At 44.7% G+C, this 26938-nt stretch overlaps 1 protein-coding gene across 1 annotated transcript in view; it reads right to left on the bottom strand.

The window, feature by feature from the left end:
• The window catches only part of LOC311197003 (nesprin-2-like), a gene marked incomplete at its 5' end in the record, with an annotated part of 64968 nt that overhangs the window by 15290 nt on the left and 22740 nt on the right, over nucleotides 1-26938 (bottom strand). Inside the window, 15 exons of the mRNA XM_084270691.1 lie at nucleotides 1140-1302; nucleotides 9521-9687; nucleotides 10653-10811; nucleotides 12955-13110; nucleotides 15313-15438; nucleotides 16193-16387; nucleotides 17766-18000; nucleotides 18968-19062; nucleotides 19910-20057; nucleotides 20424-20578; nucleotides 21122-21250; nucleotides 22127-22265; nucleotides 23965-24045; nucleotides 24346-24479; nucleotides 26125-26295. Coding sequence (XP_084126817.1) covers nucleotides 1140-1302; nucleotides 9521-9687; nucleotides 10653-10811; nucleotides 12955-13110; nucleotides 15313-15438; nucleotides 16193-16387; nucleotides 17766-18000; nucleotides 18968-19062; nucleotides 19910-20057; nucleotides 20424-20578; nucleotides 21122-21250; nucleotides 22127-22265; nucleotides 23965-24045; nucleotides 24346-24479; nucleotides 26125-26295 — 2253 coding nt within the window. The remainder of the gene's footprint in view (nucleotides 1-1139; nucleotides 1303-9520; nucleotides 9688-10652; nucleotides 10812-12954; nucleotides 13111-15312; nucleotides 15439-16192; nucleotides 16388-17765; nucleotides 18001-18967; nucleotides 19063-19909; nucleotides 20058-20423; nucleotides 20579-21121; nucleotides 21251-22126; nucleotides 22266-23964; nucleotides 24046-24345; nucleotides 24480-26124; nucleotides 26296-26938) is intronic.

Raw genomic sequence — 26938 nt, forward strand, 5'->3', positions numbered from 1 at the left:
TATTCATAGTGACATGAATGAAGGGACAGAGTGCACCCTCAGCAAATCTGCTGAAGATACTAAACTTAGAGGAGTGGCTGAATATACCAGAAGGCTTTGCTGCCATTCAGCAAGACCTGGACAGGCTGGAGAACTGGGTGGAGAGGAACCAAATGAAGTTCAACAAAGACAAGTGTAGGCTCCTGCACCTAGGGAGGAAAAACCCCATGCACCAGAACAGGTCAGGGGTTGACGTGATGGGAAGCAGCTTGGCAGAGATGGACCTGGAAGTCCTGGTGGACAATGAGCTATCCATGAGTCAGCAATGTGCCCTTGTGGCCAAGGACAGTGACATCCTGGGGTACATTAATTGTGTGGCCAGCAGGTGGATGGACCTTGCTGTGATGTCTGCTACCTCAGTGGATGGAGAGCCATATCAAACAGCAGCAAACAGAGCCCTCAGGTCTGGGCCACTCAGCGATCTTTGCTTAGATGCAAAAGCAGCAGCTATAAAGAGAGAAGATGAGAAGGATGGGAAGAACACCCCATAAAGAGAGAAGATGAGAAGGATGGGAAGAACAGCCCACAAGGAGAGATGAGAAGGATGAGAAGAACAGCCATACATGAGTGCACATTGCTGGCTCACATTAAGCTTCGCATCAAATGCCTACGTGCACTCAGCCAACACCAAACACCACCAGGTTGTTCATGCTTGTGCCTCAGCAGGATTCACGCACCGTCTCACCCAACCCTGAGGGGATCTTCAGAACCTGCCTACTAGATCAGGCCTCAGTCAAAGGTGTGTTTGCTCAAGTCCACTCTCCAAAGCTAAAACATCCTTCTCTGCTAAGCTTGCTCTGCTGGCCCTTGTGAAGCCTGCTGTACTTAAACTGAGCAAACTATCAAATGTAAAATGGTTTTGTTTGCATTTTGTGTGTTTTCCTTGGATGGAGGGCAGGAGGGAGAAGTGGGGTAAGTCAACACAGTACTGAAATCACAGCAAACAAAATTTTTCCATGTAACATCTTGGCAGGAACATGCCACGAAAAGCAATCAGTTAGGAGGCCTCACTAAAGAAAAGAAACAGGTGATTTTAAAACAGGACCAATTGCAATCAGCAGCATTTTAGCTCATTGACTCTGGCTGCAGCTATTTCCCACCTGCTGTTCTGCCAGTCTCTTCTGAATTTCCTGGTCATCACAGATGTCATAAACAACAGGCTTGGAAAGCTCAGACTCAATCCGGGCCAGCCAGGTGCGAAGGTTACTCATGTTTTTGTCCAGTAGTTGTATAAATGCAAATGTCTCCTTCAGTTTCTTCACCCTAAGCAAACCAGGAAGAACATTTTGTTACAGAGATCCGCAGTCAGTGGAAATGATGTTAGCAGGTGGCAAGGACAGGCATGGCTTTAATGAAGCACTTGCTGGCACATCAAGCTGTTGCCTGTAAATCAGATCCATGTTTTAGTCAAAACCCACATAACCTGGCTCAGCAGGTCTCTGCTCTACAGCTTCAGGAAGGTCTTGTGTGAATTCCTTAATTAAACTATATCAGATTGAATTTTTGTAGCTTCATTCATCTGCTAGTGGCAGTTGGTACTGTAACGTGCTATAGTTAAACTAAAACGGGATCTTGATTTTTCTGCTGTGAATTATGGCCAGTGTCTTCTCCAGGAACCAGCAGGGCCACCCTAATTAACACAGTATTGCTCCACCTACAGAGGCAGAATTTGCCCAAACCACAGGTCCAGCACCCTGGGCAAACGATTGCTGACAGGAGAGAAGGCCTGAACAATGGCTGCTGTAGAGCTTACAGCACCATGATGACATTAAAAGCTCTTCCAAACACTGACTTGTGCAGAGGTGTGCCACTGCCACTCTTCTGGTGGGTAAAGATGAAAAAAAGACAATCTTGAAGAGGGAGAATTGCCAGCGGTTAGAGAGATGTGCAGGAGACAAGCACCTGAACCACAGAGACCATTTACTTCTCCTACAGCTGTTTGCAGCCCAGTTCTCAAACTACTGACAACCTTTTCTCTATTTCCAGCCTTTACAGCATCTTCCCCTGTCAACCCCCCTGATCAGCCCCGCAAATTATCCAGTAGCATCTTTGTACATTTTGACAAATCTGTCCCCATGCAGCAGAGGAGGATCTGCTAAACTGCCCCACTGCTCTCAGATCTTTCCTTGAAGTTCCCATTTATTGCATAAATGTCTTTATGTCTGCCAGCACATTCAGTAAATCTAAGAAGGAACACTTTTGGAATCCAAGTGAGGTATTTTGCACCAAAACAGCTCCTCAAACTATTATTTTGGTTTAGCAGTCTCTCTGAAATCCAAGTTACAGATATTACAACAAATACACAGGGTGTTTATTTGCTGGTGTTACTAGAACCAACAGTCTCAAAGACACTATCACTGTGGTACTGTGAGCTTGGATTTACTTTCTAGAAATTGCCATTACAGACACACCATTGTAATTAAGGAATTTGATTTGTTACATATGCCGGATAGAATATGGTATTTGTCAATCATTCAGCCACCCCTAGTGATCTAAGTCATTCATCTCAAACTCAAACTTAGCAGCCAGGGAAGAATATAAGCCTAACAGAAGTTCACATTAGTGCAGTGTAGAAACAGGAAGGCAGCCTTGTCCAGGCGTCCACATTGCCTGATCTGCTCTTGTTGAAGACACAGAGCCCAGGGTGAAGGGTTCTATACTGAAGCAACAGGTGAAATGATGGAAAATTTGAGCACCCTCATTGGGCACCCTCATCTTCCACCGAAGTCACAGGGAAATGCCATTTCTCTGGCTACAGCTCAAAGAAAAATGACTAATCACATACATGAAAGTCCTACGTTTGCAACAGTCATTCTCAGGTGCATTTCTGCATCTGGTGCATTTCTGCACAATGCAAGTATTCCCAGAAATTATCTGCTCTTTGCATGAAAGGGACCTCATCAACTCTTTTGAGATGCATCCTGAAGGGACTGTTTGTTCCAAAAAGAAAAACACAGAGCAGGGTGGGAGTGCACAGTGCAAGCCACCAAGCCTGGGGGCAAAAGCTCCCCCCACATCCAGGTGACCTATCATCCAATTAATTTGACCCAGTGAATTAACAGCAATAAAAGTTCAAGTGCAGTAGGGGAAATGAGGTCCTCTCAGTTACCCAGAGGGGGGAAGGAGCTGCCACCACCACTGATTGAATTCTTTCTCTGCAAAGTCTAATTCTCAAATTATTTGTTCAAACAGGCAAAACTTACTGTTTACTGAATAAAGGCCAACCTATCCATAGTTCACTTCCTGATGTGAACTCACCTGCCACCATTCAACATGCCCTCAGAAGCAGAAAAACCACTACTAATAAAAAGTAACTCCAACAAATCTCACCACTAATCTAAAAGACCCCAACAACCTCTGACATCTCTTGTACTTTGCAATGGGCCCAGCTTAAAAGATACCCTGATTCAAAACAGTGCTCACACACAGGTGTTGCAGCGTTCAGGTAATCTTCTGCAGACCTGTATTGGCTTGCCAATGGCTCACATGCAGCATATGGCAGGATAAAAAGTGCCTGGGCGGTCACTGCACACCGTGAGAGAGCTTCAGGCGTTGGCACATGTAAATCATGCTCAGCCATTTGACAGTTTAACCTGAGCACTGTCCAGGGAGGTTCAAAAACCCATGTCAAATGGGTTTAAGAAAACAGGGAAATAACCCTCCCAGCGTGGCAGGCAGACACTGGGAATGGGCACAGTGTGCAGAGGACAAGGACTCCTCTTGTACCACCAGTTCCCCCCACCCCCCTCTTCGCTCCCGGTGCACCTCAGCACACATTGCATATCCAAAATAAGCCCAACCATCCTGCCTGATAGGATAATGAACTCTGTCACAGCTTTTGCACTGAAGAGAAGCGTAATCCCTAAAGGAGAGGGAGCCAGGAGAACAGGGGAGAAGGAATGTCACTTCATGAGTGACATTTCAACTGTCCAGATTGGGTTTTTTGCATCAAAATAATTACACAAATAAGATTTTACAGTGGTGCTGCTACAAACTAGTATAATTCTGCTCAACACGGCTGTATCATTTACCTGGAGGCCTCAAAGCAGTGTGTTTTGGTTCCCTTGCCATGCAATGCTGATCTGTGGAAATTTTTTGAAGAGACCTTTGAGCTCAGAGCACACCCCCACTGACTGCGGGCTGCCCGGCCTCAGCTGTGAGAGGGTAGGACAGGACACCGACACGTGTTTGATCGTCTGCCCTGCCACAGGGTAAGCAATGTCATGGAAAATAAAGAGAGGGACCAGCTGAGAGGTGGTATGAACTTGCTCGCTCCCCAAACTTACTGCTGGAGTGGCAATGGGGGGAGCTCAGCCAGGGTGGAAGGGAGGAAAAGGGTGGTTCACTGGAGCTCTCCAGTAGAACCTCCATGCAGTCCCTGGCACAGCCTAAGGTGGTATCACTGGAGAGCTTTGACTCCTTCCCCTTTTGCTGCAACCTGAGCAGCTTCAGGCTGTTTGGGAATTTCAGTGGGGGTATGCAGGAAACCACCTGCAAACACCTTCAGTGTCCCAGGCTCTATGTGGGAAGGAAGGAGCCAACAGTTTAAGATTCCTGAACCTGCACAAAGTGGGCTGTCAGCTTGCAAACACAGGGAGAAGACCTTACTTGCCGAGGATTCACGTTTAACAGAATGAGAAGGCACATTTGGCCTTGTTAACCTTCCCTGTATTTTCACACTTGTGAAAACATGGACCAGACCCACCAAGTAAGACCGTGCCCATATCAGAGCAGCTGAGAAAAAGTGTCCCTTTTCTACAGCTTAACAACAGAGGCAAGAGCTGCAGGATGGCCACGAGGACAGAAATGCAATGTTCCTTACTGTAGGGACTAGTCAGCAGACCCAAAACTGCCACAGGCAGCCCCAATGAAGCTGGTGGCTTTAATGAAGGCTGAAGCACCATCCAAAAGCTTTGCACAGCCCCAGGCAGCACAGACACCCTCCCGTGACACATGGGTGCTCCTCCAGTCTGCCAGCAGGCATAATGCAAACAGCAGTGCAGAAGGCAAACTTGTGCCCACTGGGGCTGGGAAGCGAAGCCTGGTGTTAGGATGGGTGTCAGCAGGGAAACACTAAGGGACACAGCTGTGCACAGCATGGTTCCTTGCAATTCTTGCCAATTAAGCATGGCTGGGGAGAGGTGGTCCAGAGCATACCAGGGATGTAAATCCCACACCACAGGTTTTTGGCTGTCTACCAGTCTACCACCCCTGTGAAGCCTGTGCCCTCCCTCTCCTACTGTTTCAGGCCTTCACTTGGGGGTATGTGCAAGCATGCAGCAGTTTCTTCTGGCAGAGTGCTGCTTGGAGAACAAAAGCAAGAGATTCCATGCATCCATTTTTTACAGTCTGCACAATGCTCCCTTTCTGGCTGTCAGTATGTTTGCATTCCCCCCTCTATCAAGAGAGACTTCAGCGCAAGAACCTCCCCTGGTAAGAGTACCTTTTGAGCTGAACACAAAGTCACCTGTTGTCCTTTCCAGGCAGGCTAATGCCTTGAGCGTTACTTTATCCCGTGAGAATTAACTTTCTGAGACTTTTTGAATTTGCACCAAGCCACCCTCCCAGCTGCAACACATGCAGCAAAGCTTCTGTCACCACACAGGCCAGGCACAGGCATATAATGAAAGTGTTAAGTCCTGCAAGTGCAGCCATATGGCAAATCTGAGCTTGTCACCATAAACTAGGAGAATCACTTCAAGGACTAAATGGAGAGCTCACCTAATTTGCCCATCTGTCCCAGGACCTTTATTGGTTTAAAAAGGTGAAATAAGCTATCAGGAGGAATGCTCTGTATTGATACCATGGCTTGAGTCTTGTTTGGTTTCATGTTGCTATCACACAGACACACACTGTGCTACAAAGATAAAATGTTACTCAGATTGCAAGGTCAACCTCGGAGAGACTAGAAACCACAGAACTGAAACTGCCTACAAACCCTGATTAGACTCCCTTGTGGATATGGGTTATTTTATAGTCTTGATCATAAAGTGCTTGACTGCCAGATTCACCCCCAGGATGAAGGATTCCTATTCAATGTACATTTTCCCCTCCTACTCCACACATAACCTGTAGTTTACTTACTGCCCAAGTCACAGCTGGCCATGAAGACAGCATGAGGTTTGGTCCCTGCCCCTGTGATGGATGGCCAGTGAGCAAGGGAACCAGTGCAGTGGGCTGTGGTGTACCCACAAGCACAAATAAAGGGAGCAGCTCATTAGGTGTTTAACAGAAAGTCCTTATGTCATAATACTTATCAAAAAAGAGTTTCAAGTGGTCAGATTTGGCATCCAACAACTCAGAAAATTTTCACTTCAATTTACTTGCCACAGTTAGGGATCTGAGAAGCCAGGAGCAAAACCCACCTCCTCATTCTGCAGAGGTGCCATGAAAATAAGTTCCTTCAAGTACCTTTCTCAGGAGCAAGACAAGATAATCGCCTTCCTGCCTCAGCTGAAATTCATTTCCCTCCAGGCAGCATATTCCGAGCTCCATCACCAAACTTTCCAAGGCCCTCTGGCAGTTCAGCCCTGAAACACTTCCTTCCTTTTATCTTCCCCAAGAAATGAAGCTGTACCCAATAAAACTGGCTTCAGCTGGGTCAGCAGCCAAGGCAGCGGTAGCACGGCCCTATGGTCTCTCTTCCATGGGGCAGCAGTGGGGACAGACCCTGTACCATGACCTCTAGGCTCCAACCTCCCTGGAGCAAACCCATCCTACCCACTGAATGAAACTGGTGATGGTGGATGTTTGAGATCCTGTGAAGATGGCTGGATGACAATGGCTTCCCTCAACAGTGCTGTCCCAGTTTTCAGCTGGGATAGAGTTAATGTTCACCAGAGGCTGGGAGGGGAAACAGCCAGGACAGCTGACCCAGGGGCTATTCCATACCATAGGACTCATGCTCAGTATATAATAAAGGGGGCTGGCCGGGCATCAGGGCAGGTGAGCAAACTGCACTGTGTAGCTCCTGCTTCATCTAACCCAAGGACTGGTGCTGTTATTTTCCTCTCCCTTTGCTGTCCCAGTAAATGGTCCTTATCCCAACCCATGACTTTTACCTTTTTCTTCCAATTCTGCTCCCCATCCCACTGGAAGGGAGGGCTTAGCTGCCAGCTGAGGCTACACTACAGTAAGGGCAACACAAACTTTACCACCACTCTTACTGTCACGTGCTCTTTCAGCACAGCTTCAATATGATGTATTTTTAGTTTTGCAAAAGCAAACTGAAAAGGAAGGAGACGGTCTAACATCATGGAGCATGGCAACCCATGCTCACAGGCTTCCTCCAGCCTTAGGTCCCCTGCTCTGCTCCACTACCCCATGAGGAGGCCCAACCTGTGTCACATCTACGATTGGTAGAACTGCTGACTCCTCTCCATTGCCTGAGCTTCAAAGAAGATAACCAAAAGCACAGGAGGAGCCTCCTCTTCAGAGCCCAAGGTGTAGCTATGGGTGAGGTGGAAATTGCAGTCAACTGAAATCTGAATTCCTTCAGAATTCAAATCTCATCACCAAGCCACCACTGCAGCATCAATCTTGAAACAGAAAGTCACAAGATTGTAAACAGGGTAAAGTACTCTTAAGCCCATACTCAGAGTCTATTGTGTCCAGCCTGGTGTTATGTATTGCTGAGCAGCCAAGAACAGTCAAGTTCAGAGCCAAGCCCAGACCTGATGGATGAGATGGAAAAAAAGATGTGCTATATCCACGCTGCAACACACTGCAATACGCTGAACCTCAAGTCCAAGAGGACCAACAGAGACCACAGGGCTGCCTAATAATCTTGGGCAACTGAGAGAGCTGCTTAAAACCACATTTTGTTGGGTCCTTTCAAGTTCATTAGCCTCACCCTGAGCACAAAGTTAGTGGAAATCACAAGTAGAAGCTGGCATGTTCCAGACCTTTTGGGATTAAGAACACCGGAATAATCATAAAGCATCACACCAAGTCACTAGTAGCTGCAATATCCACTTGGACATCCAATACTGGGAGCTACGCTGATGCTCCAGGCAAATCTGCTTCAATGTACCTCAAAGCACCACCATACACTCCTCTGAAAGTAAAGACTTAAGGCACCCCAGGTAGACAAGTACTCTGTTGCCACAGACTGCTTGAATAAGACTGCCAGATCTCTCTCTAAATATACCATCAATTATTTAACATCTTTTCCTAAATATTCTAGAAACATGCCATGCTTAACTCAGTTTGAATCTGCATTTTAAAATTGCTACAATTCAAAACTAAGAGCAGAACAGAAATGATCATGGAAGTATTTTTAAAGTGGGAGGTTACTGTAAAATGAGAACAGAAGGAGTGCTGTTATAAAAGCAAAGCTTTCTTTCCCCCACACCAGATAAAAAAAAGACACCATGAAACAAACCATTGCAAGACTATCTGCAGAGTGTTAGATCTTAAGAAGGCGGCTTCTGCTTAATCATTCATGGCTCATGTGTCACCATTAATTCAGATCTCATTCCTGATTAAGATCCAACACACTTAGCACAACATTGCCACTGCAGGACTGCCAGCCTTATCTGTCCTAAATGTTAAATGAGCAAGGGAGCTTCTGCAGGCCCACAGAGGGGGGCTACAGGCCAAAAAAAACCTTGGCAGTGGAGTTTAGTCCAACTCCAGTTTGGGTTTAAGCCTTACTACTTCTGGGTCACCAACACACTGGGGCAGGTGGTGAGACCAGTCCAGCGTCTTCCTCCCAAGCTGTGGCAGAAACTCAGAGATAACAGTGACATGGGGTTGTCCCAGGAAGGCTAATGCTAAAATAATCATGATGTTCTTAACTCTGTCAAGTATCATAAAGATGTCGAATCCTTTAAGAAGAAGTTGTTGCTCAGAGTATACAGGGTTTTGTTTTCATTTCAGCCAACAGTATTTTCATTTCATCATCACGCAAAAGATGCTGAATTTAAAAAAAGGAACTTGTTGTTTGGTCCTACAGGTGCTTTTAGCAATCAGCCTGAGCAAAGGAATGGCACTAATGCTAAAAATGAAATGTTTATATGCTTTTGAATGTGAAACAGGAACTCTGTCATTATATAAAACTATATAAAGACACAGGCCAGGAATCTGTTCCCAGACTTGTGCATTCAGACAGAGGGTGAAAGAGAGGCACATCCTAAACCAGGAGGCTCTCCTAAAGAGCTCCAATGAACTCCTACCATATTGCCCTAAAATTAAATTGCAATTCAACTCACACAACAGAGAAACCACTTTGACCCTTCCTTTTACATAGTTCCCATGATTAAAGTGATATTTTATATTAATTCTTACATTCTTATCATTAGATAAATTCAGACATTTGGTGTTATAATACTGCAACGAAAAAGCATGAGCTTCAGGTTCATTTAACTCGCAATAATACATTTCAACAGAACTGAAAAGTCCTGTCAGTATGTTCCTGATGGTCAAGGACAGTAGCCTCTGACTTTTATCTCACATAAAACACTGAAACTCATTTTCTTACCGTGCTCCAATGACATCAAAGAGGTGCTGCCAGCGATCATTGATTTTGCTGAGTTTATCATCTATTTCTGCAACTCGGCTCTTGTTGCTAGCCTTCATTAGCTGATCGCCCATTTGTTTCAATTGAAGCTTATTTTCACTGAAGAGGTTTATTTCCTCCATGCAATCCTGATAAATACAGGCAAACATTGCTTAATTCAAACAAAACAACAGAACTGCAACAAAACTGTTTCTTCTCCCACCTGTGTGATGTGAAGTCAGGTATGGCTAGCAAAGGCTGAGGTTACTACGACAGCATGTAGTGCTCTCTCACTTAAAAGAAAAATAACCCTCAATGGAAAAGCACTCTTACAATAAAGCCACAATGAAAAAACAAGCTGCTTAAAGACTTGCAAGTGCCAGGAGTAAGTACCCCGAAAAACAGGAGTGATGTTCTAATTTTGCCTCTGCTTTCCTGATTTAACATAATTTTTCAATCAAGCTACCTCAAAAGAACACCAATTCAACTCTGAGGTGGCTGCATTTTGTTGGATGTTCTTATCCAGAGGAGACCTGGGATTAGATATCGAGACCTTTAAGGCATGGGGAGGACCACAGCAGCAAAATAATGGTCTTGTTCAAAATCAAGCTAATACACCAGCATTAGAAAGCAGCACTAACTGCACTGACTGCCCAGGAGAGGGGGCAGAATTCGGTTTTACTTTTGGTCATGGTAACTTCTTGTTGGTCTGGCACAAGGGGACCTTTTGTTTGCCCTCAGGCTACCAGCTTGATAACCACTGAGAGGTGGAGGTGGCAAGTGCTCCCAGGACACCTGTGACCCCCAGCAGGGACAGCTCTGGGCATTGCAGTGCGTGCCCAGCCATCCAGACCCTCCCGCCCCAACTCACATATAGCACACCCCGTGCCTAACTGCAGACACAGCCAGGTGGCTTTTCTGTTCTGCATTATGCTCCAAGTCTGCACATGAAGGAGGAAAGAGCTGAGGCTAAGAGAGCTCATCTTCTCACAAGAGCCTGCACATGCTGGTTTTATATCCCGTATCACTTCCCAGAGGCGAGGGAGAACTGAGGAATGGTGTCTTTACAACGAGTTATCAGGCTGCAATGGAGAACAGGGGCATTACTGCTTACCTTCTCCAATTTGTCTATCATGTCTTCAATGCTAACATCTGCGGTCTGCAACACTTTGCTTTCCATGTGTACCAGCCAGGCGCACAACTCCTTATTCTTTTCATTGAACACAACCCAAGCATTGAGTCTGTCCTCGATCTCCTGCTTATGCAGAGACACCTATGGATAAGCACACACATTGGGGTTGGACTAGATGATCTTTTGAGGCCCCTTCCAACCCCCAACATTTTGGGATTCTGTGCTTAACTGCTGGCAACATCTTTCTCAGGAAGGAAAACTGGCAATTATGAGCCACCTAATTTCTAGGCTTTTAGAGACCTAAGCAATACACACTGGGGGTAAAACAGGAACGAGCCAAAAAATCCCAGACAAGCTTCTAGGAACACAAGCCTTCAAGTCAGGCCTTGCTTTGAGCACTTTCTCCTCAGACCAGCTGTGCTGGGATACCAGCTCCAGTTTGGCATCCACAGCATGATACAGGAGCAGTGTGGGTGTTCCCATGGGACACTAAAAGAATATCAAGGCCCAGGCAAGTCAGCCATACACGGGTGTCCATTAGGACAGGATACTCGCTGGTATGAACAGTTAAATGTTTGACCTACATGCACCTTGCAAAGGCTGCCACGTGAACACTAATCCCCAGAGTGCATCTGCTCCCTTGTGTGTCTGTGTCCCTTGCTCAGTCCCGCACAGGCATCTGGCTGCCCGGCTCCGGCGGCCGTGACAGCTGCAGCCGCCTCTCACTCCTAAAGGCTTTCACCTCCCCGCATTTATACTGCAGATTTAGTTGGTTTTTTTACTTCTTCCCCACACAATACATCTCATCCTCTAATCTGTTAGCCAAAACAAAGCGGCTGCGCTAACAGCAGAACGGATGAAATCTGCTTTGCTACCCTCTAGTCCTGCACTGGGCATCAGCACAGACTCTTGGGAGGCTCATTAGTGCTGTGCAAACATTTCCCTATGTCCCTCCTCTGGGCTGCTGAATGGATTCGTCTCACTACAGATTTCTGTGTGCCTAACAGTCACATTCGTGTCACCCCTTCCTTCTCTCCGCCAGACACTGAACTAAATGTTGTTCCCTCAGGAAATTAAAACAGAAATTCTGAATTAAATCTGAACTTAAATTACTACTTGGATAGACTGTAGTGGGGTACCTATCAAGACTGCTTAATTTTCAGGGTTGTTCCTCACAGCTGAAATCAGCAATTCACCAAAAAAGGAAAACCAACAATGGTTCAGGCATTTTGAGTTAAAATAATGCCCTATTTCTACAGGATTTTTTTTGGGGGGGAGGGAGGTTGTCTCTGGAATTATTGTCAGAATGCAGAAACAATAACAGAGACAGTTTGTAGGTCACGCAGTTTAAGGCAGAGATACTGAATTATTCTTATTGCAAGGCAAAAAAATGAACCCAAATAACTATTTCACCACACCAAAGTTTGTGAAGTAAGTACAGCTGTCCATCACCCCAGCAATACTCCCACCAACACTGCTTTACCTTTGCCTGAGTAAGGGTTGGACAGCAAATACTAACTCGCTTCAATAGTCCTTTACAAACTGCAACACGAAAGCGACTGATTCGTGAGTAAAGAGAGGCAAGAGTCGGGCTTGCTGGCATGTACAGCCATCCGGAGTCATTTAAGACCCCGAAGTATTTGACTTCTTCCAATCCGGTTAAGGGGTGAAGTAAACACACTTTCTGGCCTGCGTAACCGCCTCAGGAATCAGCGCGTGGGACTCTGCTGCTAAACGCTCCCCGCCAATTTTGCAGGCAGCACATGGGGTGTAACGCAGCAACCAGCCACAAATGCCTCACAGAAAAAGTCCGTTCTTCGTGTGTTTGAAACCAAGAAATCAGCATTTAAACGCACTCAAGTTAGTTTTATCACCCCCCCTGACGTTTTTTAACCATCGGATTGCAAAGACCTCCCCCTTCCTTTCCCAGCTTCATGCCTTCGGGCAGTTCCTGTGTTTATCCCCCCCCACCCCGCCCCGCCCGACCTTTGGCAGCCCCGAACAAAGCCACCTATTTCAGCAAACAGCCGCGTTTCAGCTCTGTGCAGTTCTCTAGTTACAAAGACTTTAAAAAAAAAAATTAAAAATTAAAAAATCTCAGCAGTCTGCCTCCAGGAAACGAAGGGCAAACTTCGGCTCAGCTGCACCAGAAGACCCATCCCCACCCGAAACTGCAAATATGAGGCAACCCCAGGAGAAATCCTCGCAGCTACCCCGCCCCCCCTTTTCGGCCAGGCTCTATCAGTACCCGCAATAAAACCCGCCGAGGAGGAGTAAGACTTACACGAAAGCAGAGCTCTTCCCACTGGCTGTGCAGATGTTCCACTTGCTCCTTGAGCACCATCATATCCTCGTCGAGGATGTAATGAGACAGCTCCACCTTCATGGCCCGCAGCTCCTTCATGTCGCGGGCCCAGTCTGCCAGCGACTGCTCCAGCTCCTGCATGGAAACGCACCCAGAACAAGCCTTGGCACTAAGCTCTTCTGGTTTCCAAACCTGCTCGTTAATCCCCTGCCTGCCCTGTGGGGGAGGAGAGGAAGGGAATATGCAGCCACTTGCGCAGCGCTCTCCTGCGGGACCGGATGGGCTCCGCGGGGTCCCGGCTATCTGGCTCCGGGCCCAGCTCGGAGCCCACAGGAGCCCAACTGGAACCCAGGGCTGAGCTGCTGCCGATTCACCGCTGCATCCCCAAGAGCCAAAACGCTGCCTGACCTCAGCAGCTCCCCGTGCTCCAGGGCAGCGGTTGGGGCTTCACACCCAGGCAGGATCGTGCCCAGTTCTCTGGGTTGCCTTTTTAATTATTTTTTTTTAATTATTATTTTCTACCTGCATTTGTTCCAGTTCCAGGGTGCTTATTGGAATGCTAAAAGGCTAAAATTTGTTCCTTTCTGTACTGGATGAGTTCACCAGCACTTGGTCAGATTTGTCAGAAATGGGAAGCTTTTAAACTGCCCATTCTTTGCCCTCCTGGCTCCCCCTTCCCTCTCCGACAAGGTTATGCATTTTCCTTATCAGTGTTAGAACTGTCACCTAAAAAGCCAGGACACCCCGCATGCAGCTGGGAGAGGGGATGCTCTGCACACCAGGTACTAGGTGCCTCTTTGCAAGGCAGCTGCTGGGAAGTGTCACTGGCCCCTCTAACAAAGAAATTTCCTGCAGAACATCCAATCTGTTTCATTTTAAATGGAAAAAAATGCATTTGTATCAGGAGAAGCAGTGGTTCCAGGCCACAGGAGAGCATTTTCACAGGTCTTTTGATCCTGTCATTTACTTAAATCATTTAAAAAAAATATCTGATCTGCTTCAGCACTGGGAGGAAAAAAAAAACAACCGAGCCTGAGACTAAAATTTACCTGAGCTCAGAAGAAAATACTCCCTACAGATGTGTAAATGCAGGTCAAACCCCTGCATTAATGGAGGTAACGATGGAATTTCACAGGACTTTGCAAGTCCCTATTAAGTCCAGGCCTGAGAAAAACAGCTTTATTCTACAGAAGAGTGAAATGCAGGGAGAGGAAAGGAGGTCCCTTCTCCCCCATGCCATTTTGGTCCTTTATTATATTGTACAGTGGCTCCCAAGAGCAGCAACTGTACTGACACTGTCTGACCCTGACACCTCCGCAAATGAATTTCTCTTACTGGAATGAGAAGCAGGAGCTGTGAGCTGCCACCTCACGAATTATTCAGGGCTACAGCAAGACTGCTGCCGTGGGAAAGGCAGCCAGCACTCACAAAGAAGATTTCAGACAGCTGATAATGAGTTCAAAGCCTTGGCTTGTTAATAAGCTTATTTGTTCCCACTACATAGGTCAACAATTCACTTCATAAACGGATGATGAAAGACTGACCAGTCCAGACAAAATGTCTCCTATCCCTTGGAAATGTTTTCCTTGCAATTTAATTTTCACGGTGCACTATGGGCTGCAAGGGCTTTTGCCACTCCCTTACTCTTAATTTTCTTTCTCTTTAATTATGCCTGAATCCCAGAGGTGTGCACGGTGCTTTGCAGACTTACACGGTCTCTGGCCTGAGGAGCTCCCTGTCCAAAATGGATTGGAAAACAAAGAGGGAGATTCAGCCACTAGGATAGCAGCCAAGTGAGGTGAGACCGTGGAGATTTTTCCCTTCTGTTTGAGGAACTGCATATTAAATTCAAGACTGTGAAAGGGGAGCAGAAGCAGGAAAAAAACCCCTCCAAACCCTGTTACTCTTCTTGTAATCTTGGTCAGCTGGACTTTTCTGGGCTGAAGAAGGTTAGGTTTAAATTACATACTATATACAGCATAACTTCTTCCCTGTGAGGGTGGTGACTCCCTTGCACAGGCTGCCCAGAGAAGCTGTGGCTGCCCCTGGATCCCTGGCAGTGTTCAAGGCCAGGTTGGATGGGGCTTTGGGCAGCCTGGGCTAGTGAAGGGTGTCCCTGAACATGGCAGGGAGGTGGAAAGAGATTGGGCTTTGAGGTGCCCTCCAACTCAAACTGTTTTGTGATTTGATGACTTAAGATTGGCAGCAATCAGGATGGCAGCATGGAGAGAAAGTCAGTGTCACTAAAGAGCAGGTAAGGGTGAAAAACTGATTTTACAGAGATCAGGTGTCACACAAAGACAACTTCCATATAAGTGCAACACGGCTATTAAATACCTTAATGTGTTCCTTGGTTTTGTAGAGCTCTTCATGTTCAACTGGAAGTGGATCTTCTACTTGTTTCTTCAGCTCTTCCAGCCTGCTTCTTAACTCCTTGATTTGGTTTTCACAGCAGCCCCAATTCTGCTCAAGGAGACAAGGACATTACAAAAGGTTGAGAGGCTTTATCATGATATACTGAACCATACAGAAATGCTAAAAAATAGCCTCTTCAACCCACTAAAGTAAATAATCATGTGCACTGGCTATTTGGATTTTCTTTTTGATACACAGTACCACCCACAAGAACGTGGTGCAGGGATGTACAGAACTTAAACCCTCTCCTGTACTTTGACTTACAGAGCACTGCTGCTCATTTTGTTTTGCCTTACCCCAGAGGCTTTAAGCACAGCTTTTGGGCTGCTGATCCCTTCACTGACAGTATTCAATTTGAAGACTTAGACCTAGGTGCTGTCTAGCCATGAAAGCAAATTCATTACTCTAAGGAATTAAGTATCACCCACCCTTCTGTTTAGAGGGGCAACAACAGGACGAGCAGCGGGTCACGCTAACGCCCTCTAAGCTAAATTTTAGCTCAAGTCACAGCCTGAAGCAGGAGAGAGCTCCAGGCTGCAGGAAGCAGAACAACCAGAGCAGGAAACATCTGCTGTAGCAACAGACAGACACCAAGCCCATTTTCCTTTGGGGAATCAGTGGAGCACAAGGCCTGATGGTGCATGACATGCACTTCGCTCAGAACTCTCCACAGTGATCAGCAGCTCAGCGTCTGCACTGTTGGTACAGAGCTCAGCGCTGGAGATAGTGGAGCAGGGAAGCACCTGCAACCCCAATGCTGGAGAAGCTCGTGTAGCTGCTCCCTGGGGAGGGCATCATCTACCTGAATGGTGCTGTTGATCTGCATCATCTGCTTGTCCAGCTCCACTTGGGTGTCCCCCCAGTTCTGCTGTAACTGGCTGAGCTCCTCCTGGAGAACAGCGCTGGTCTCAGGATCAGACACAGTGCGTAACTTTTCCCCGGCATCAATGATTAAGGAGTAGATGGTTTCCCACCTCTGGAAAGTCATTGTCCTACTCTTTAATAGAAAAAAAACCCAAAAAAGTAAGTATCCCAGCTGTTCATAACAAGCTTTAGAAGCACATTCTTGGCATTTCACTTGGGAATAAGTGAAAACTCAAAGGGAATTACAAGGCACTTGTTTGTTCACTTTCATGAAAGAGTAAAGAATAAATCTTCTCCCATCTGCTTTTTAAATTTGAGAAAAACAAGATTCTTTCTGATCTTCTGATCTATAAAACTCCACAATAGCTTTTCATACAAAGTGCAGCAGTTAACTGAACTTCCATCTTTTTTTATCTGAATTATTCTGAATTTAAAAACCAGTTTAACTTCTGTTTGCACCTCAAGCATCAACAACTAGGATGAATTTTTCACAGATAAGAGCTCTGTAGATCTTGACATACTCCAAGTGAAGTAAGCCATCCATATTTATTTTCCTACAACACAAACTGGCCTGTAACACAAGCAGATCTGATGACTGTTTCTTTCTGTAAAACAGCAGCAGGAGGGAAGGGCAGTTTGGAGTAGGAGCAAGAAGATTTTCTGGCTTTTCCCAGGAAGGAAAAGCATGAGCATTAACTTGTAAAATCTACCAAACATCATCTTTACACAGCAGTTAAAAGTAAAGATGAAATAAATAGGGCAAGCACCAAATGGAATACTGATAATGTGTTAATCCATCAACATTAGGTGTGTGGGAACACAATAAATCTTGGACTGTGCAAATAGCATTCAATAATGTATTTTTGAAAGGTTTTAGATTGCCTTAGGCAACCATCAAGTTCACTGCTTGGTTTTACTTTCTTATAAAACAAAGAGGTGTATAATTAAATGGAAAACCAAGACACCCAGTGTTAACAAAGGAAAATATTTTTTCCACTGCATGTAAAACACAGAAGTTGCTGTCCTGAAGGGCTGCTGCCCAGGTCTGTGCATCCTGGAGCGGTGGCTCCAAGGACAGACCCCCTTGCAAGTGCTTTAACTTCTGCTCTTGGCACCTCCTCCTGCCCATGCCTGCACACACAGGACACACATGGACCATCTTGCCACCCATGTGCCTGCGTCCTTCAGCCACACCGCAAGGCCTGCATTCAGCAGCCGTGTCGACGCGGCACGTACAGACCCAGAGGGCACCGTGTATTACCCTGTCCATGTACTATTTTTACAGCATGCAAGGCTACTAAATGACAGTGCTGACCAGGAAGTTTTCTGGTATAATAAGCCTTACACAATGTCAATGTTTTCTTATCTGTGCTCAGCTTTAAGAAAAAGTGTCAGCAATTGTTTTTATCCAAAAAACATGTGATTTTAAAGCTTTTTTCCTTACTGGACAGAATTTGTTTCAGTCTAAGAAAATACACAGATTTTAGACTAATGAGAAGTAAATATAGTACCTTGAAGTCATGAGTCAGATTACAAAGCTGGTAGAGGTTATAGCAGTCCTGGCTCTTCACTGATAGGAGGAAGCTGTTTGTATCAGCAATAAATCTGCTGAGTCTCTGCAAGCAACACCTGAAGAACAGCCACTGGCTCATGAGTCCATCAATATCTTTCTTCCTCTGCTGAACCATCCGGATAACATTCTGCCACTGCTCTTTCAGCAATGTGAGTTTGGAAATAAACTCAGTTCTGGGGATAGCAAGTGTTTAATGTTAACATATTTTAACCTCAAGGCTGTATTTTACAGTAACTGTGATGGATTTCCATTTGCAATATTGTATTCCAATTACCGTACCCAGCTATGCAAAAAACTCTATGCAGCCCTAAACTCAGCCCTGCTCTCACTATTCCATCTTCTAAGTAATCCAGCAGATTTAGCTGGAGTGGCTAAGCCCCCCTGCCCCAATTGTCAGGTCTACTCCTCTGCAGGAGACCATGGCACCCAGAGCAGCTCTTACACACACCCTTTTTTTTTTTTTTTGTGGGGCTCAATTCAGCACAAAAATCCAGCACAGCTTTGCTTAGTGTAGCCCTGCTTTCCCTTGCAGGTTTAAGCCAAGCTATGGACTTTATCCTGAAGCAGCAGAGGGGAGCACACACACACACTGTCCTGGTAACTCTGGGGAAGCAGCAAGCTCTGGCACAAAGGGGTAATGTGTTAACAGCATGCCTGAAGGAGCTGAACCTCTGCTCACAAATATTACTGGCTGCTTCCCACTCACGATTACGAGAAAAGTGCAAAATGGTACTGATAAAAAACAGGTTTGGCTACCACCTGTTTCGAGTTGCATGGCTGGTGACTCAATGTTTCATCAGGTGTTCCAGGGGCAACATGGATAGTCTCACACCTCTGCACATGCTCTCTGGAAGAAGGTGGCTTCTCAGCCACAGTTACACCACTTGTAACAACTGCAGGGTAGCAGTAGACATGGAAGCTTCCTGTTCAGGAGCAATTTTTTTTGCTAGGCAGAACATCCAGCTGCAAACCAAAATGCAGTCTGGCCGGGGTGCCTGTGTTTGTCACTGTACCTCCTCACACTTCTGCAGATGTGCCAGGGAGTTATTTAAAAGGTGAACCCAGTCAAGAATGTCCTTAGAGCAAAGATTCAGTACCAACGTCATGGAAGAGACTTAAGGAGAAAAACACATAGATTACCTTTTCTCTGCTTCTCCAGATTCTAAGGACAGTAGAACTTTTGAAATGATAGAATTGAGTGTCTGCTGATTTATGGAAATCTCAGCTTGCAGCATCTGAAAATACAATGATAATTTCATTGCACTGGATGAAGAGAAGACTTCTAAGTAAACGAGAGAAAATAACTTGTCTTGGACCGTAAGGTGCAGAGACTCACCACCCGGTGGTGTGAAGCAGCAGTAAGTCAGGCAGCGTGAAGCTCTGGTGCACTGAGGCAGCACGGAGCTCACCCTAAGAGATGTTTAGCGTCTACCACTTGGGTTTTTTTCCCAGTATTTTAGTTGTCCTTCCATCCTCCCACCACTAGGGCAAAGCCAATAGACAGACACTGCTTAGAACTGTACCCACATGCTACTGGTAGCATGCAGTGCACCTTCTCCCCCCAACGGATACCGGCACACATGTGTGAAGCACCATGTCTCTGTGACAAACAGCAAGTGTTTGGGAAAATGCCCGTGAAACAGATTTCCACCAAAATCTAAGAACCAGTCGAAACAGAAAGATGCTGCAGAAACTTTCTGTTTTAAATGCAGCTCTTCCAGAAACCAGGAAGGTTCCTGCCAGATTGCCAGCCAACTGCCTCGCTGGTTGTCCTAGGCCGCAAGCCTCAGTGCCCTGAGACAGGGAGACAGGCAAGTAGCCTGGGGTTGGAGAAATCCAGGACTTCCATGTTCCAGCACCACTTAGGCACCAACTCCTAAAGGTCTGGTCCCTACAAAAAAGGGAGCCATCCATTTTGGAAAAGGATTTTCTTATTTCAGAAGCTTTCCTCTGAATAAGTACAAGGCCACACTTCAAGACTGAAATGCCCAGATGTAACTTCAAAAGGCACAGTATTTCCTAGTGGTTTCTCCCCACCTTCACCATTCAAGAAGATGCTTCTATTTTCAGAGTCAACTTTACCTCATATACTTTCTGTTGCTCCTGCAGTTCTTCAAACCGTCCTGGGATATTTGATTTCAAGGCCTCATCCATTTTTTCTAGGAATTTAATCCAGTTCTCGCATTTCTGAAAGAATTTCTCTGCATTTTTTTGTGTTCCCTCAAGCACACTGTAAAACAAACAAAAAATCATTAGAAACTGTTGTGGTAGTCATGGTTTTCCTGGCAATGTTTGCATACAGTACAGCATCGTGGTTAGCAATACTAACATACTCAGGTTTTGCTTGGCACTTTGCTACCTCTTTCACTTATGACCATCCAGATTTTTGCTTCAAGTAGCTTGGAATACAAATAACCACTGAATAATCTGGATGTAGTTTTGTTAAAAGGTCAGGAATCCATTTGGAAAGCCCCTAAGAAAGGGGCTGAGAGAAAGCTGAAAACAAATTGTAAGACTTCCTCTGGTTTGATTTGGTTTTCATCTTCCTCACAGAAAAGGAAATGGTTGGCAGTGGGGTTCTGGTTGCACTTCAGACCTGCAGCGTTCCAGAGCAGTTGCTGTTTTCTGACTCCACTGCCGTGTCAGGCTCTGCACTTTCTTCAGGGTGAAGTCATCAATTGGCAGCTTCAAGCTCACTTCGTTCAAACTCTCTATGCTTGGAGAAAGTGCAGCAAGCTCCAGTGTGCGATTCTGGAAGTTAAAAAACCCATGAATTGCCAAAAACACTGCCTTTCTTTGATTTTAAAGTATATAGAAGCTTCTTCTGTATGCATCCAAAATACTAACCCACCCCCCTAACATTTCTGTGTTAACTTCAAAGAACATAGGAAACAAAAAAAGTCACAATTCCCTCACACAGTGTCCTCCCTTTCCAACAGTACTGAACACATATTCAAGAGCTGATACTTTCAGATTCACTTTCTACCTTACACTGAGGGCAATGGGGTAGCTCCAGAGCAGAGCTGGGGGAAAAGATCTCCCATCAATCCCAAATCTATGTGATTTTTCTCTCCTCCATGCAGGCATCTGGCCTGCAATGTGTATATTGAGGTTTCATGAACTTAAATTATTGGTGGTTTTTCTGTTTTGGATGACATTACAGTTACTCTGACAGAAGCAGTAGAAGTACAACACTTAGGGCACAAAATGTTCCTTGAAGTATGCAAGAGCTGGTGTCTTACGGACACTAAAATCCTCAGTATGTGTCTTTTTGTACTTGGGAATCAAACATACCAGGAGCAATTCTGAGTTGTCTGTTTCGTCCTGTTGACAGAGTCTGTTGAAGGACTCTGTGCAATTTGTGAGCTGACCCTCCAGCGTTTCAAAGCATTTCTTGAAATCCTCCAGTTGTGAAAGATTGAACTAGGATAAATATTGTATATTCACATTAATTATGGTTTAATATACTTATTCAGTATACAAAGAGGAGCAAAGAGCAGTATTATCAGGAAAACAAAGAGATGTTCAATTCAAATTCCAACGTATTTATAACCCACCTAATGAACTTTCTTAGTTTTTCTCTGGTTTCTAGCTGTGGAACTATGCTGGTAGATGGAGTCATAGACAGACCTGGCTGAAAATTTCTTGGTGAATTTGGGTTTACTTTAGAACAGCACAATTCATTGAAACCAGACTTCTTCACAGGAACAGAATAGGTTTTCATCAATAGATGTACAGCAGGATATTTGCTTGGAAGTTTTCTCAGGAATACTTGTGCAGAGTGGTAGTCAATCCCACAGCACTCTTGTGATCACAGCATCATATGGAGAAACCTGGATCCAGGTCCCTCCCTATGCTACCTGAGCAGGGATGTGAATCTGGTTTTCCTAATGACCAGAGTTTTCTGCTTGTGTTAGATATATTGTGTGAACTCATATCAAAGCAAAAATAAGTTTTTTCCAAAGCACAGCTGAGAAAGTTTACAGCTTATTTCAAAGTTCATAGCATATAAATACATTTCTGAACCTGTAATCATCTGAGGGTCTCATACTGCTTGACTGTAATAGGCTCTTAAAAAGCTTTGTTAGAGCAACACAAACAGGTAAGCAGCATGAAACCCTTCATCTGCCCCTCTGGCTTCATGTATTATTTCTTTACATCATCCTGAAAATCTTTATTTTACTAAAATTTCATTTCATTTCAAGAACTACAGGGCTCTGGTGTAGAAGGTAGCCCACACAGGACTCTAGTGAAGACGTTACCTCACACTGACAGCTAATCTAATATTGAAAAAAGTACCTCAAATTCCTCTAACTTCCTCTGCAATATCTTCTCCAAATAGGATGCTCTCTGGAGCGGCTGCATCTTCTGCAACAGAGAGGCTTCTGCAGCTGTCCCAGTCTGCTGCTTTATCTGATCAGCCAGTGCAGAAATCTGGGCATGGCATGCTGCTACGTTTTGAAGGTCGTGCTGTAAATCCTGATGAGGGAAGGGGAAAGGAAAAAAAAAAGTCAGCAAATGAATCAGATCATCATTCATGTGCCACTTTCATTTAGTATCTTTTGTTGCTGTAACTAAGCTCTTTTTGTTTATCTCCTCTGGGAGCCAAATTCAGCTATGGTGAAAGCTTTGGTCTTTTAGTCAGAGGATAAAGGGAATTGCTTCCATTGACTCTAGTGCTGGGAAAGGCACAGTTCAGAGTTCAATGGAACACCAGTGACTTCAGGCAGTGGGATACTACTGCTACAGAGAAGATTAGGGAGAGAAATCAGAGTATGCCTCTCCACAGAATGGATTTACACTAGCAGACGGAGAAACTGGCCCATGCTGCAGATGAGAAATGCTATTATGTTACAAACAACAGTGCTTTGGATCCCTTAATGACCAAGGACCCTGGGTTTGGTTTTATTTGTTCCCCTTTACTACAGAAATGATGCTATAAAATTAAAGCTTTACATGCAACTCATGTGCCATATCAGTGATCCTGTTCTTCTAAGTCACCACTTTCCAAAACCAGTTAGCTTCATGTGTCCCACCACACACACCAGACAGGACCTGCAGTGCTGATGGCACTCCAGCAGTCATGCCTGCCTTCGTGGGTGCAAAACTCTTCCAAAAAAGTTTCCAGAAAATATGGTGCCTTTTTGCTGACAAACTGATGAATTTATGTCACAGTCATTAATGGATCAGAAGGGAGTGAAAATGTTTTGCTCTGAGTTTTGCTGCTGTCTATTTTTTCTGACACAGGGAGAAGTATACGACTTCTCTTTCCCACAATGTAAAGTTTCTTAACTGGCCATATGCAAAGTGGAGTACTTTGAACTTCTTCCAATATGTGGCTAGAGGATCATAAAGCATGATGAATCATTGCTCTGTCCTGAAACAAGGATTATCATTTTTCTTTATTGAAGTCTAAAGAAACCAAGAATGTCAGGACCTAACGACAGCTTTGCTGCATGAGAGAATCAAATGTACCCTGCGGTCTCAGCATGAGATCTCATTTGCCTAAAGTCAAAAGCATTTAGAATAATCTAATGAGCTCAGAATTCTGTGAACTTATCAGACCAGGTCAAAAAAAGTACCAAGCCCAAATAAAACCAATTTGAAGGCTGCAGAAGACCTCAAGATGGTTCTGTGTACTGGAGAACTGGTCTCTTTTCTGCAGTTATTGTTCTAGTAGATATTATCTCTCCTCCCAAGCAGTGTCCCATAATGTAAATAACTCTTTAATGATTCCTTCCAACACGGGCCTGATTCTTTGTATATGGCACAATGGAATATAATTGCTCTCTTTGATATCTTCTCATCCTATGCTAACTCCAGTTTGGTTTGGTCTCAGGATATGGTCAAAATATTTAAATAAAATAGTGTATGCTATTAGGGAAAACCCCCACAGATTTTGTCTATCCACTAGCTGGATTTGGGGGAGGAAAGTGGAACGAGGTATTCAATTAATTTGTTGCTCAGATATAAATCCTGCTTTGTATCAGGCAGCAGAAGCATATTCATGTACCTTTATATCCTGTATTTTCTGTATCAGGGTTTCTATCATATTATCCTTGGGCACTTGAGCATCCAACAGCTTAGTACACTGCTCTTCATGCTTCTGTAACTTGGCTGTTGTCTCAGTGCATAACGTATCAAAGGGCTTCCAAAGCTGCAGAGTCGCTTGCGCTGCCCGCAGTTGATTTGCAATGTCTTCATTTACTGAGTTCCACCTGTCAACACATTAAAGGATAAGAGAATTTTCCTAGAACATTCTCCTCCAGAATATGATTAGTATAGGATTCCTGTGGGAGTTTCTTTGCATTCATATCCATGTTACTGAACACTGACACAGGACCATTTTGTGCTCCGTCAAAAAAGATATCAGCTACCCCTCACACGTGTGCCCTTAGACAGAGTATGCTACAGTAATAGATTTAAAAATACGACAGACTTTCAAATCCTACTTCAGCAACTCATTTGTTTTGATTCTTTAAAATCCTAATAACTGTGTGTCTTTTTTGCAAGCTTACCTTGCGTGTGCATCTACACACTTCTTTGCAATAATCTTTGCAAAGGTGGGGGAAGAGTTGTTCTTCAGGTTACTGGCAGCAGCATGGAGCTTGGCCCAAATTTCCTCACTGTTCTCTGATTCATCCTGAAGAGACTGCAAAATGTATTATGGAAATGAGTTGTGGAGATGAACAGCCTAAGTGTAGTTTCCCCTACAGATTGGTAGGTGTAGGACAGCAATAACAGAGTCACAGAATAGAATCGTAGAATGGGTGAGGTTGGAAGGGACCTCTAAAGGCCATCTAGTCCAACCCCCATGCAGGAAGCAGGGACACCTTCACTAGATCAGGCTGCTCAGAGCTCCATCAAGCCTGACCTGGAGTATCTCTAGGGATGGGGCTTCCACTCTGTCTCTAGGCAACCTGTGCCAGTGATCCACCACCCTCATACTGAAGACTTTTTTCCTAATAACCAACCTAAATCTGCCCTTTTCTAGTTTAAAACCATTACCCCTCACCCTAGTGCTACTTGCCCCGGTGAACAGTTCTTCCACAGCTTTCTCATAGGCACCTTTCAGGTATTAAAAGGCCACTCTAAGGTCTATATATGGAAAAGCTATATAGAATGGACAGCTATAATGCAGCAACACATTTGCAGCACAGACTAAAATGTTTGTGAAAGATGTTACACTGGATCCTAAAAATTAGGAAGCTAAGAGAGAGGTGAAATGGTCCTTGTTAAAAAAAAAACATTCAAGAGGTGTATTCTAAACTGAGGTAATTGAATTGCTTTTAAAGAAACAGCTCATTTCACAAACACACAGCCTTGAACTGATTAAATTTGTTCACTAGAAACAAAAAAAATGTTTTTGTTTTAAGCCACTTTCAGGGAAATTTCTGTTTGCATGACAGCTCCTGTCTCTGGCCACATGCTGCCCTCCTGATACAGGCAATTGCAGACCCCTGCCATGGATCGTTATCTGTGAACTTACTCTGATTAAAAATAAAGAGGGTGATGGAAGGAAGGGGTAAGAAAGTGCCCAGTTCCTTCCAGTTATTACCTGTCCCCAGATGAGGATGGAAATCACTTATGCAGGCTTTATTGTCGAGACACACATGCCCAGGATTCACAGCCTCAGTCTGGCCTGCACCACTTCTGATATAATTTTAAAATATACCAAAACAGGCCTTATTTTTACTGAAATGGAGAGTGTTTACACAGCCTTTCAACACTCATTTCAAGCCAGGTGAGGGGCTTTAGCCGTATCTGTAGAACATTTCGATGCAGGGCCAGCCTGCCTGCCTACACTAGATGCCCCAGTTAGACTCTGCCATAGCCAAGCAGAGCAGCAGGATGATTCAGGACATTTCCACTCGGCATTTATGCCCAGCCTCATTCAGAGGCTGTGCAGGTTATTCCAGGTCTGGAGAGAGACTTTGCACTGGATCAATCAGAAACACCAGGCTCAGGGTTCCTCTTGCTCTGACCCAGGGCTGCTGCACCCACCCCATGTCAGCCCACTGGCAGGCAGACATGGTGGCCGCTCACCCATACTTCTCTCTTGAACCTCAGTAACTAAATTGCACTAAAGCTGAACTTAGGTGCTAAATAAAGCAAGAAGTTTAACAACAGACCTTAGTGCCTCTGGAGGTTAACAAAAAAAATACTACTCACTTCAGTAGCACTATATTAAAGAGGAACTTGCTCAAATACATTTTTCTGTCTTTTTTGTCAGTGGAGTTTGTTTCTTCGAATGCACAGAAGGATGTACAGAAGTAAAACAACTTCAGGAGATTTACCTGGAGAGTTCTGACTTGGTTTTTCAGTGTTTCCAATGACACCACAAAAGGTTTGCACTGCTGTAGGCAGTACGAAGATCTTGTCGTCATCAGGTGGACTTTTTCATAAATTTCATGATAAGCTTTCCAATGCCCCAGTACTGACTGCATTGAGGTCTTTAACTGTGCAACCTGCAAGTGAACCAATGTTGTTATTATTTCTTGGGTAGAAGTCATGAAACATAAATCACATTTAAACTGACTTAAAAATCTAAGCTCAATACTCAGTCCATGACAATCCATAAGGTGGAGTATCTTCCTACTTGGGAAGGAACTCTGCAGACTTCAAACCAAGCAGTAGGCAGTATTTAGAGTGAAGTGTAAGAATTTGTTGCAAATAAAAATTTAACCAGACTTCAAGGTAGCACTATTCTGTCAGCCACAATTCCAGAACCTCCCAAAAAGTATTGAAATAATGAATTGCTTCCTGCCAAAAATCAACCTGAAATGGGAAGAAGTTGAAAGCCTTAATCTTCTTTGGTAGCAGATTGTTTGATCCAGAGATCAAGTTTTCTTTTAATGAAAATTTGAATAGAAATTGTTTTGTACGGAAGAAGACGCTTCTACAATACTCTGGAGAGGTATCATTCCTCTTATGCCACTGTGCTCCTATAATACAGGCCCACCTGAATTGCTATTAAGAACTTTAGGGTTCTCCTAACATTAAATGATGGATATCCTCTTTGTTTGCTATGTCTCTTTCATGACTCAAGTCAATTAATCTATACTGGGGCAAGCATGCTTGCCATTTGCCACATACTCCTAGACATCGCAA

Source organism: Gallinula chloropus (assembly GCF_964237585.1).
Source record: "Gallinula chloropus genome assembly, chromosome: 14".
NCBI classification, from domain to species: domain Eukaryota; kingdom Metazoa; phylum Chordata; class Aves; order Gruiformes; family Rallidae; genus Gallinula; species Gallinula chloropus.